The 13,685-nt window shown below is 43.4% G+C and overlaps 1 protein-coding gene across 6 annotated transcripts in view; it reads left to right on the forward strand.

The window, feature by feature from the left end:
* Positions 1 to 13,685, forward strand: part of LOC134395997 (killer cell lectin-like receptor subfamily F member 1) — an 86,754-nt gene that overhangs the window by 60,600 nt on the left and 12,469 nt on the right. For 2 of the 6 annotated variants that reach the window (XM_063122304.1, XM_063122306.1), the window contains exon 1: positions 6,923 to 7,074. The exons of the other annotated variants lie outside the window; for them this stretch is intronic. In XM_063122304.1, coding sequence (XP_062978374.1) covers positions 6,990 to 7,074 — 85 coding nt within the window. In that variant the 5' untranslated portion in view covers positions 6,923 to 6,989. Of the gene's footprint in view, positions 1 to 6,922; positions 7,075 to 13,685 lie in introns of those variants that run through there. 6 annotated transcript variants of the gene reach the window in all.

A 13,685-nucleotide genomic window follows, 5' to 3' on the forward strand; every position in this document is an offset into this window, starting at 1 on the left:
GTCTGGACTGGTCCACAAGTATGAAATCTCCAACCTGAGAAATACTCCCTCTGGGGCCTCTGAAATTGTAGAGGTGTAACAGGCAACAGTGGGATGCAGCCAGCACTCCATTCAGTCCTCTGGGTGAGCTAGTTTGTAGGGCTGTGCTCCACTCCGTTTCGGTTCATAGAAGCAGGAACGGAGTGGCCCAATTTGCCTCCGCCAAGGGCGGAGCCGAATTGGGTCAGGGAAGCTGCAGATCAAGATGAACTACAAGTTCAACCGCAGCTTTTAAAGCTCAACTAAAAACTTTTCTTTTTCCTAAAGCTTTTAAAATTTGATGTTGTGCAGACTTCTACTGTTACTTTCTACTGTTAGTTTTACCCTACCCTGTGCCTGCTTACCCTACCCTGTGCCTGTTGGCATTCTCTTCCCCTCCTTATTGTTTTACTATGATTTTATTAGATTGTAAGCCTATGCAGCAGGGTCTTGCTATTTACTGCTTTACTCTGTACAGCACCATGTACACTGATGGTGCTATATAAATAAATAAATAAATAAATAAATAAATAATAATAATAATAATAATAAGTAGATCGATACAAAGTGGATCACTTCGCCTAGATCCAGAGCTCCGAACACAGGTAACTGTGGGGGGAGAGGGGCTTACCTGGTGGCGGTGGCGCAATCCATGCAGCGACAGTGGCAGAGCCAGGTAAGGTGGGAGGGGGGCTTACCTGCTTCCGCCGCGGTCCGGCGACGGTTTCAACTGAGGCCGAGGCCTCAAAGCGGAAATAGCCCGTGGCCTGCTCTTCCAGTTTGAGGCCTGGCCCTTAGATAAGCCAGCGTCAGACCACAACGGAGGCAGGTAAGAGGGGGGAGGGGGGGCCGCCGCTGCAGTCCATGCAGGGGCGGACAGCAGAGCCAGGTAAGGGGGGAGGGGGACTTATTCGCCCCCCCCCCATTTTGTCCCCCGTTTCCCACTTACCTGCCTCCACCATCTGCTGTGGAGACAAGTGGGGAAGGGGGGACAAAATGGTGGGCGAATCTCGATCTGACCCTTCAGTTCTCGCTCTGGGAACCGATCCGGAGTGGGTTAGGGGAGGGTCGGATCAACCCAAACTGGTTCGGGCCCAATCCAAAAGTTCCCGATCGGGCCACGAAGTGGTTGGCTCCATGTTGTACTAGTGAAATGAAGCAGATTGTGAAATGCCGGCACCTCCAAAGTTCCCAGTGTTGTTCCCAGGAGTGAAATGGCGGAAGGGCAGGAGGTCAAAGGAGGCTTGGGAGAAGAAACTCCCACCCCCAATCCTCATCAGTAGAGACATCAATATCGCACCATCCAAGACCCACATACATAAAGCGGGCCATAGCATGATGGGAGGAATACATGGGGAGGCGATGGCGATTTCATTGTGTGACCGCAAAAAATGCCGCATTTTCCCATTTCCAAAATAACACGGGAAAAGAGGGGGAAGACTTGAAACAACAGCTGCATGGCAAAGTTGTTGTGTAAAGCATGAGGAAAACCCATATCCAAAGAACAATTGCACACACACACACATACACACACACACAGATACACACAGAAAAACTGTGTGAAGGAGTTCATGGTCAGCAGACAGGACTAGCCTGTGCAGCCTCACAATCCCCTCATATGTTCTCTATACAGCCCACTCCATACAACCTCTAGAGCCCTATTCAGGTGTTCTGATTCTGTGTAAACACATGAGGAGAGGGAGGGCGCTATCCCTGCTCCCCTCCATCATTGTTTTCATCACCCTGAACTCCCGGAGGCCAACTCTCTGAAGAGGAGCATCCCCCGTATCTGTGAAGGCTCTCCACGCCACTCAGAACATTGATTTCTCCTTGCATGTTTACCTTACGTAGACTCAATGCCTGAACAGGGCTTCTTTCTGTCCCCTCATTGAACTCAATGCTGGGTACTGGGGAACTAACAGGGCTGAGTCTGGGGCAATGCTCTCTGCGTGGAACCACATTGCAACACTCCAAGCTTACAAAATTTCTACTCCTTTCTCAACCTTCTCTTCTTAAATAATTCTGCGAGTCATCTTTGCTGTAAAACCCATCTCTCGTGAGTAGGAAGATGACATCAGGAGAAAAAGAAAACAATAAATTGGAGTCGTTAGTTTGGGGCAGAACTCAAAAATTCCATTTTTTTTAAAAAAAAAATAATTTATTTTTTGTGATTCTAAAAGAGGAATCCCACGGCCCCACCATACAGGGATCTGCTAAAATTGGAGCCATGCTGCCATGTAGCTTTACTCAAGATTTTATGCACGCCCAGCAGCAATGCTGAGGATAAGGAGACAAATTGCACTGCCAACAACACAAAGTGTAACAATTTTCAGAGGGGTAGTCAAGTTAATCTGTGCCAGCAAAAACAACGAAGAGTCTTGTGGCACCTTAAAAGACGCACAAATTTATTATGGCATAATCTGTCATGGGCTACTGCTAGTTCTTCAGATGCATGAAGGGTTATCCTGAGTTACAGGTCCATGTAGACATGGTTGGGATCAGCACTGAGGTAACTGGAAAATTAAACACAGAAAGAACAGACAGTGATAAGGTCCCTCTGCCTGATTTTAAGGGATCACACACACACACACACACCCCACAGCTCACCTGATTAAGGGAGCTGGAGGGGCTACTGTGGGAAGGAGGGTGTGGGAACGTTCACTTCTGCTAGAGCAGTTAATCCAGTTTCAATCTGGATCTAAGGCTTTATTAACACTGGCCATTCACAAAATAACCCTGGCAACATCTCTGACACACATCAATCCTGGAGCAGCATGCCACGGATCTCCCCACTCCATACCCCACAATCTACACAGAAGGACAACCACCTTACCACATCATACAAGGATGGCACAATCCACATAATACATAGAAGGTGTCTCTACATTGAGGAGAAATTGCATCGCTTATCCGGGACTTTGTGATTCCTTTTGTTTGGCATTATTGTTAGGGCTGCATTACACGTGCAGAGAGGGGTGACCACATGGTTTGAATATTTATTTAGTATTTTATTACATTTATATACCGCCCCACAGCCAAAGCTCTCTGGGCGGTTCATTTCCCCTCTAAGCGTGCTTGTTCACTTCCATTGAATCAGCACCACCTATTGGCAGAAGATCCTGTTTTTTCAAGTTATTACCACATTAAAAGTGATTCTTTTAATAATGGGATTTCCAGGAGGTAACGTGGGAGACATCCTGGTCATTGATGACATCATCATTCTCTTTTCCCAGGCAGTTAACAAGTTGTTTGTTTTTTAATTGCCCCCAGAATAGTTGTTTTAAAAGGATATTGTTGTTTTATGTTCTTGATGGTTTTAAATTTTGTATAATTTATATTATAATTTGTATAATATGTTCACTGTTTTTAACTTCTGTAAAATGCCCAGAGAGCTTCAGCTATGGGGTGGTATATAAATATAATAAAACATTTTTTAAAAAATAATAATCATGTAATGGACCCACAAACTTCCATGAGTGGCCAATCACAATAATAAATTGATCATTTAGAGGAGCACCCTGTGATGAAGTCAGCAAGAGAGTGTTGGGGTGTTCGGAGAAACAAATTCCTCTCCAATCAGAGAGATTAGCAGAGCAATGCAGCGTTCCAGGCAGGATTCAGAGAAAGCAAATATAGCCACAAAGATAAATGGCAGCAATAGTAATTTCTTCAGCAACACTTTACTGAGGCATAGACAGAGATCTTATTTACAATATCATACAGTTATACTCACACAACGTCATGGTCACACAGGAGAGAGAAGATATGCTTCTACACAAGACTTATATACACAGCATTATTTTTCTCTACCACTTTACAGCTTGATTGACAATCAATCACTTTTGTCAAGTCATTAACCAATAAACCAATTATCTCTTGACCTTTAAATTGACTGATGCAACTCCTTGCAACCGCCTGGGTTGGACTGAAACTATGGATATTTAAAAATAAAAACCCGGACAGAGAGCTCAGCAACTGATACGCTTTGGGGATCCCTCTGCACAGTGGTTTGAAAGCCATCAGATAATAATCACCCCCTGGGCTGTGCAACAGGCAGGAACATATGAGGAAGGAAAGACAAATGTTACACAGACCATACAGGTAGCTCCACAACTCACATGGGAAGGCAGCATATAGGCTCCCTGGGAGAAGGGGTTCAAGTCCTGCTGAAGAAACAAGAACTGTGTCAGGAAAAGAAGTTGTTGTTGGTTGTTATATGTTTGCTTTTGTCAGAAGTGGACAAAGAAGGCTACAACACAACTGCAGTTTAAAAGAGCAATCCTTGTCACCTCAGCAGCAGCAAGTTGGGCAATGCAGGTTCATGATCTGCCTGTGGAAAGCGTGGAATGAAGACCAAGCTCAGCCTTTTGCATTCACAGCCAGCAATGTCTCTAGCAGAGCACGAAAGGAGGAGGAGGAGGAGGAGGCCAGTCAAGAATCCACAATTCAGTTAAGGCTGCTGGCTCCAATATCAGTGGGGCTGTGAATCCACTCTGGGTTTCAGTCATTACTGGTCAGAACTCTAAATGAGCTATCCAAAGTGCTGAATGCATTTGGGGGGTAGAATTCAACTCCTTGGAGAGCCCACTTATTTTTATTGATTATATTTTTATACTGCCCATTAGCCAAGGCATTTTGCTTGTTTCTGACTGAAACCCTGAGCAGATTTAAAGCCCCACCGATATTGGAGCCACCAGCCACCACTGCCACAGTTCCCACTCCACAGAGCACCATCCTAACCACATGGCACAGAAGCTTCACACAGATGCACAAGGGCCACCAGTAGAGTGCAGCAATGGGGATGGACCACTTGGTGTGGAAGTCATTTAAGACCAGCCAAGAAAATGGATAGTCCAACCTCATCAGGCATCCTGTGCCTTCAACCTACATTGCCCACATAGAGCAATACCAAGTGTGTTCAGAGGAGGGCGACGAGGATGATCAGGGGTCTGGAAACAAAGCCCTATGAAGAGAGACTGAAAGAACTGGGCATGTTTAGCCTGGAGAAGAGAAGATTGAGGGGAGACAGGATAGCACTCTTCAAATACTTGAAAGGTTGTCACACAGAGGAGGGCCAGGATCTCTTCTCAATCCTCCCAGAGTGCAGGACATGGAATAATGGGCTCAATATACAGGAAGCCAGATTCTGGCTGGACAACAGGAAAAACTTCCTGACTGTTAGAGCAGTATGACAATGGAACCAGTTACCTAGGAAGGTTGTGGCTCTCCCACACTAGAGGCCTTCAAGAGGCAGCTGGACAACCATCTGTCAGGTATGCTTTAAGGTAGATTCCTGCATTTAGCTGGGGGTTGGACTTGATGGCCTTATGGACCCCTTCCAACTCTATTATTCTATGATTCTATGAAACTGGCCTGTGTATTGGAGTCATTGTGCTATAATTCTGCCACTAGATGGTGCAGCTTCATTTATTTGAATGGAAGTAGAAAGCAGCAAAAAAAATTGAAATGCAGAGAAGCTCACAGTCATATTCTTCCCCACTATGGTGAGATGCGTTGCATTTCTATTTAAATTCTAGTAATTATTTCTAAATTAGTAACTGTTCACATAAATGATCATATGCACATTTTAGCCAAATCTACAACTTTTTTTGCCTCCTTTTGGCAATGTATTTCCTCTTTTATGACCATGAGTAGATGGAGGCCCTAACTGCCGCCAAAGAGACTTTTTGAGACATTGTCAGGGCTTCTTCAGAGGAAAAGACATTGTGATGGCTCCTTCCCCAACCAAGAGATATGTACTGGAACATGTCAAGAGATTCCTCCTCCCCACGCATCCGTAGAATACTGTGACCCTATGAAAAGGAGGACAGGGCCCCTGTATCTTTAACAGATGCATAGAAAAGGGAATTTCAGCAGGTGTCATTTGTATATATGCAGCAACTGGTGAAATTTCCTCTTCATCACAACAGTTAAAGCTGCAGGAGCTATACTAGAGTGACCAGATTTAAAAGAGGGCAGGGCATCTGTATCTTTAACAGTTGTATTGAAAAGGGGATTTCAGCAGGTGTAGGCATGCAACACCTGGTGGAATTCCCTCTTCATCACAACAGTTAAAGTGACATGAGCCCTACACTCCTTTGTATCTGGTCACACTAAGCAGGGCTCCTGCAGCATTAACTTGTGATGAAGAAAGAATTTCACCAGGTGCTGCATGCCTACAAATGACACCTGCTGAAATTCCCTTTTCTATACAACTGTTAAAGATACAGGGGCCCTGTCCTCCTTTTCATATGGTGAGCCTACTGGTGACAATGCTGGTGAAAAGGTAGACTCACTCAGGTAAGGGGCCTCCAAAACTTGGAGCTGGCCTTATGCACTGGTGACTACTTATTCGACCAACAGACGTTCACCGGAAGATTTCAGTAGAGCCTCTGCATGTACAGCTGTCCATTGCCACTTTTAGGATGTTTTAATAATGTATACTATGTTTTTAATTCAGTTTTATGTATTTTATAATTATTGTTGTTCCCCGCTTCAATCCAAATGGAGAGGCGGGTAAGAAATAAAATTATTATTTTTATTATTATTATTATTATTATTATTATTATTATTATTATTATTATCTATAGAAATCCAGATAACATCTGAAAAGTGCTTAGTTATCATCCATCATAGGAGTTTGCACACGTATCACAGAAGGTAAAAATCCAGTCTCAAAAGCGAACAATCTTAAGCTGCTGTCAACAAACTCACTCCTTCAACCTCTCTTCACCCAAGAGTTAAAACAAAGATATATTTTTTTAAAAAAAACACCCCAACACCTTGCTCCAGCTCTCTCTGCAGCATAGCTCATAATACGCTGATAAGGTGCAACTGGTTTTGTGGTTGAAGTCAAGCATGATTCAGGCAAATGTGTTTGACCATCACCCAGGCTAGACTGACAAATCTTCAGCGCTACTTCGCTGGCTGTGTGCAGCTATGAACTGCTCCTTTGCAGCCCTTGCTTGCCAATGGAGAATGAAGATGGCTACACTGCTTTGAGCTTCCAGGCTAGGAAGGGTGCCTCAGCAGCTCTCTCTCCAGATAGGAAACCAGGTAACTGTTTTATTTATTTTATTTATTTCATTTATTACATTTATATACCGCCCCATAGCCGAAGCTCTCTGGGCGGTTCACAAAAGTTTAAAACAGTAAACATTAAAAAAACTATACAACATTTAAAAGCATCAAAAACATAAAAACAACAGTATCCATTTTAAAAAAAACAGTTCTGGGGTCCGTTAAAAGCAAACTTAGCGTTGTTATATGTTGTTAAATCCCTGGGAGAAGAGAAAAGTCTTGACCTGGCACCTGAAAGATAACTGTGTCGGCGCCAGGTGAGCCTCATCGGGGAGATCATTCCACAGTTGGGGGGCCACCACCAAAAAGGCCCTCTTCTTTGTTGCCATCCTCCAAGCTTCCCTCGGAGTAGGCACTCGGAGGAGGACCTTAGATGTTGAGCGCAGTGTACGGGTAAGTTCATGTCGGGAGAGGCGTTTTATCAAGTATTGCGGTCCCAAGCCATGTAGGGCTTTTTAGGTTAAAACCAGGACCTTGAATTGGACTCGGAAACATATAGGCAGCCAATGCAAGCAGGCCAGAATTGGTGTTATATGTTCGAACCTCCTTGTTCCAGTTATCAATCTGGCTGCTGCATTTGCACAAGCTGCAGCTTCCGAACCGTTTTCAAAGGCTGTTCCTTTCCATCATTTTCTGGTTTTGTCTGACTGAGCTGGAAAGTTTCGGAAAAGGGGCAGATATTCATTTTCCTGTTGATTCAGATCCGTATTGATTCAGATACATTCTCCCCTACTAACCTGCCCGGTCACTGAGGTCGTCCGAGTGCATGCTTCTGGTGGTTCCACATAGACCCATCCTCCGATAAGAGTCCACCAGGGGAAGAGCCTTCCACGTGGTGGCCCCCCTCCTTTGGAATTCCCTGCCTCTGGAGTTCAGGCAGGCGCCAACTTTGTACTTCTTTTGGCGCCTCCTGAAAACAGCATTATTCCAGGAAGCCTTTCCTTAATCTCCAGCCATGAGTCACTGTATTTGCTTCTTTTAAAATCTGTTTTAAATATTGTATTCTGTTTTTATTTTCATTTTATTTTGTACACCGCTCTGAAATTTTCAATGGGGAGCAGTATATAAATATTGTAAATAAATAAATAAATAAATAATGTTAAGCATTTTTGTTATCTTGAAAACAATATTTTGGTTTGGAGCATCGCAGGGAAATGCAGACGGGTCCGTAGTACTTTGCTTTAAAAACATATGGAGCACAATCCATCTCCTCCAGAAAAAAAGAAATGCAAACGGAGGCAAAACACTGAGACAATTAAAAACACCCCAAAGCAAACAAAGGTTAATGTTGACTTTTATCTCTGCTATACAAGCAGATAGAGTTTCTGAACAATCTAAAATAAGGACAGGGAGAGTGTTGGCATTAGAAGTTTGTATAAAAATGAAATCGATGTCGTTCTGCATCTTGTTCTAAAGGGGACAAAATAGCTATACAATTCAAGATCATAAAAATGTAAACTGCTGTCTTATAGAAAAAGAGCTGCAAGGAGCTTGAAGAAAAGTCTGCATCTTACTGTGATCCAAGAGCAGAAACACACCAATCTTCAGTTGATTGGCTTGCAAGGAAATTTTTATCAATTTCTGATAGCCATGGCTTATACCCGTTAACGCTGAGAAACTACACAGTAGTTGCTGCTTTCCCCAAAGGTACAAAAGATAGGGTGACCATATGAAAAGGAGGACAGGGCTCCTGTATCTTTAACAGTTGCATAGAAAAGGGGATTTCAGCAGGTGTCATTTGTATATATGGGGAACCTGGTGAAATTCCCTCTTCATCACAACAGTTAAAGCTGCAGGAGCTATACTAGAGTGACCAGATTTAAAAGAGGGCAGGGCTCCAGCAGCTTTAACTGTTGTGATGAAGAGGGAATTTCACCAGGTTCTGCACATATACAAATGACACCTGCTGAAATTCTCTTTTCAATACAACTGTTAAAAATTAGGGCTGTGATCCGCTTCTCCTTGGATCGGAGAAGCAGAAGCGGATTGGGGTGATCTGCCTCCACAACAGGATCGGGGGGCTGGAGAAGCATGGCGAAGAGAAGCAACCATAAGCGGATCACTCCTCTTTTCGCTGAGCGCTCCGCCCGCCATTTTGGATTTTTTTGCCCGTAGGATTGCATCGCGGAAAAGATTATTGGATAACTTTTTTGTTTTTCAAGCTATCTGTTTGAAACTCGCTGTGCTTAGAGAGTCATGGGTGGGGGTCATTTTGAGCCTATTTTCAGCACTTTGCATGCTGCGGTTTGCTTGCTATATATTTTTTTAAAATAGGGTAAAAAAGCGGGAGAGGTACCTCTTTGAAGTGCTGAGAGGCAGATTCAACTCCCAATCATGATCACCTGATGAAGCATCCTCCCATCCCAAAGTTGGAGGGGGGGATAAGCAAAATGGGATACTTAGTAACTTGGGATACTGGGAAACTTTTCTTTCTTAGTCTCTGAACGGACTTTTCCCAGTGTTTTTTTTAAACAGTAGCCCCACCAAATGCACAAACACAACCTGAAATCATATACTGAGCAAATGAATAACAGATAGGAAACACAGCACTGCTACCCACCCTAACCTTGGTGAACAACTGAATAGATGTGGTGCAAGGGGTTGAGGTCCCCTAGGGCATGTGGACGTGCCCAGTGCACACACTCCTGTCCTTGGAGGGTCATCAGAACCGTCCAAAGATTTACCAGTGGAGAAGCTATGCCTGTCATGTGTTGAAGTGTCAGGTAGCTTCTTAAAGACTGGTACTTAGGGCCAGTCAAATTGGCACAGTTCCCCCTGCCCCTGGGCACATCCACTTTCCTCTTACTGGTAAAAGACAGACATAGTCTTTAAAAAAAAAATCTTGTTGTTTATTCAGCAACACTGCTGCTTTTAATTCCACCCCTCCTTTATTTATTTATTACATTTTATATACCCCATAGCCCAAGCTCTCCTGGCTTTTCCTCTTCAGTGAAGTCAGGCAGGCTTTCATTGTAGTTTAACTTGTTGTTGCTGCTGCTGCTGTTGCTGTTACTATTAATATTAATTAGTACTGCTATTATTTAACGTTATTATTTTGTTGTTGTTTAATAATGGCTGTGATCACAATGCAGTCAATCAACTCTGAAGCAAGGATCACAAAGCTTTACTCTTATCCTCCTAGCCATTGGATGCAAAAGAAAAGGCATCTCTCTGTGCTGCTTCCGCCTCATAGGGATGGTTTGCATTACTGGCTTTGAAACAATCCTTGGCTCACTTCGTTGTGCCCCCAGAAATGTCTGCTGCATGCCTGCCTTCCCTCCTCTGCCTGGGTGCTGTTGTGGTGGGGCATCTGCTGGGACTGACTTCCCCATAGATCTTTGGCATAGTTGTACATATCTGCCTGCCTCTCTGCCCGCCTGGTGCCTAGGAGCTGTACTACATGATGGGCTTTGTGGTTCAACCCCACAAGCCTCTGGCATGCTTGCTCCCAGTGCTGCCTGTCCTTCTCTGTGCCTGCCTCACAGGGATGGTTTGCATTACTGGCTTTGAAACAATCCTTGGCTCACTTCGTTGTGCCCCCAGAAATGTCTGCTCCATGCCTGCCTTCCCGCCTCTGCCTGGGTGCTGTTGTTTTGGGGTATCTGCTGGGACTGACTTCCCCATAGATCTATGGCATATCTCTGCCTGCCTCTCTGCCCACCTGGTGACTGGCAGCTGTACTACATGATCGGCTTTATGGTTCAACCCCACAAGCCTCTGGCATGCTTGCTCCCAGTGCTGCCTGTCCTCCTCTGTGCCCGCCTTGCAAGGATGGTTTGTGTGTGTCTTGCTTTGACTCAGGATAAGTCCTCCCTGTGCTCTCTTAGACTTTTTGAAGTTCCAAATACATTTTTCAAGTGTGGAAGAAGATTCATATTTAGGTTTATCTACTCCCCAATTCATGGCATGTTGGGATTTCCTTTGAAATGGCCATAAATAAAGAAAGCCCATTGAGCTGTCTGCAGCTTTAAAAATCCCTGAGATACTGGGATGTCAGATTTTCAAAAATCCCCCCAAAATCCAGGGATGCTTGGATTTGCTTGAGGCTTGGCATGCATGTGTATACATGGATCAGCTGTCATGGTGCCTAATTTGAGGTTTCTAACATGAAAATTGATGGAGTTCTAGCATGGGACTTGAATTGGGGTGAGTTAAAAGGGAAAAAACCCCACCAAAAATCAGGGGATGATGAGATTTGCTTGAAACTTGCCATGAATGTGGATCTAGATAGCATCTGTGAGGATGCCTGCTTCAAAGATTTTATCTTTAAAAATGTCAGAGTAAATCCCATTTCTGAAAATAGGGTGTCAGATTTTCAAAAATCCCCCCAAAATCAGGGGATGCTTGGATTTGCTTGAGGCTTGGCATGCATGTGTATACATGGATCAGCTGTCATGGTGCCTAACTTGAGGTTTCTAATGTGAAAATTGACAGAGATAACGAAGGGGTGTAAATTGGGGTTAGGGGTGATGCTTTAAAGGTTAAACCCCCCGCCAAAAATAAGAGGATTATGGGATTTGCTTGAAACTTGCCATGAATGTGGATCTATATGGCATCTGTGAGGGTGCCCACTTCCAAGTTTTTATCTGTAAAAATGTCAGAGTAAATCCCATTTCTGAAAATGGGGTGTTGGATTTTCAAAAATCCCCCCAAAATCAGGGGATGCTTGGATTTACTTGAGGCTTGGCATGCATGTGTATACATGGATATGCTATCAAGGTGCTGAGTTTGAGGTTTCTAACGTTAACAGAAAAAAAGTTGTAGGCATTTTTGGATTTCAATGCAAGTCTATGGGGGGAAAAGCGGAGCTTCGATCCGGATCCGGAGCTCCGCAGCAAAGCAGAGCGGACCATAGGCGGGGCGGAGCAGAGTGGACCCGATCCGGAAGTTGTGAATCTGGAAGAGAAGTGGATTGGGGGGTCCGTGCACAACCCTATTAAAGATACAGGAGCCCTGTCCGTCTTTCCATATGGTCACCCTAACCAAAGATAAATTATCCCTATCTCAGAAAGGACGTTTACTGGGATGGGGGTGAGATTTAATGGTAATATATAAGCATATGCATTACTCCTGAGGGATTTATTTTTGAGTAAACCTTCTAAGCATATTTATGAATCATGGCTCATAATTCATGTTGATATGATGCTAACTACATGTAGGCTGGCCAAAGGAATACTTACTCCCCAACCTGTTCTGGATGGGGCTGCACTCCCCCTGAAGGAGCAGGTTTGTAGCTTGGGGTTTTTCCTAGAACCATCTCTTGTCACTTGAGGCTCAGGTGGCCTCAATGGCATGGAGTGCTTTCTACCAGCTTCGGTTGACGGCCCAGCTATGCCCCTATCTGAACAGGTATAACCTGGCTTCAGTTGTCCATGCTCTGGTAACCTCCAAGTTAGATTACTGCAATGCACTCTACTTGGGGCTGCCTTTGAAGACGGTTTGGAAGCTGCAGCTTGTGCAAAATGCAGCAGCCAGAGTGATAACAGCGACCAGAAGGTTTGAACATATAAGACCCACTCTGGCCTGCTTGTATTGGCTGCCAGTATGTTTCCGAGCCCGATTCAAGGTGTTGGTTTTAACCTATAAAGCCTTACATGGCTTGGTCCCCCCCCACTCAATTGTGGAACAGCCTGGCATGACATTGTTATCTTTTCAGAGCCAGGTGAAGACTTTTCTCTTCTCCCAGGCATTTAGCAATATGTAATTAGCCTAAGTTTGGTTTTGTATGTTTTTGTGGTTTAAAATTGTATGTTTTTGTGATTTAAAATTTTTGTATATTGTTTTTAAGTGTTTTTATACTATGTAAAGTGTCCAGAGAGCCTCGGCTACAGGGTGGTATACAAATAATAATACTAATAATAACAACAACAAAAACAACAACAACAACAAAATAATGTGGAGGTTCAAACTTTCCCCTGGGTATTCTTTTGTTATGATAAACTTTCTTTAGAAATCAAGGTGATAATTTAATTATGCCATGGATAACGTTTTATTATTAAACTAAAAGAAACCAACAACCTATTAAGGAATAAGGTTTATTTTTCAAGAGTAATGTGGTAGAGGATGTCATTAACTCTAAGATCTGATGGCAAGCAAACTGGAGCTCTGGAGCCTTATATGAGTTCATAAGGGCACGATCCTATGCATATTTAGACAGCCATTCTGTCTGGGGAATGCTAGGAGTTGTAGGGCGTTTTTCTGTCTAAACATGCATAAGATTGCACGCTTAATGTATTAGAGATGTCAATTTCTAAAGCATGAATTAAATATAAGGTAAAACAAGTTGAATGTAATTGATTTGCATAAGAACAGTAGCATTAAGAACATATACAGAATTATTATTATTATTATTATTATTATTATTATTATTTACATTTATTAAGCACAATGCAAATCAAACTAGATTTATAATTAAATTGGAAAATAAGATGGCATGAGATTATTTTAAAATTCAAATTGGATTTTAATTTGGTAGAATCCAACGTAAGTCCTATTTAGAGTAGACCCATTGAAATGAATGGGACTTATATTAGTCAAGACTAAGTTATATTCATTTCAGTGGGTCTACTAAGTAGGACTTACATTGG

The sequence above is a fragment of the Elgaria multicarinata genome, chromosome 3 (genome assembly GCF_023053635.1).
Source record: "Elgaria multicarinata webbii isolate HBS135686 ecotype San Diego chromosome 3, rElgMul1.1.pri, whole genome shotgun sequence".
NCBI lineage: Eukaryota > Metazoa > Chordata > Lepidosauria > Squamata > Anguidae > Elgaria > Elgaria multicarinata.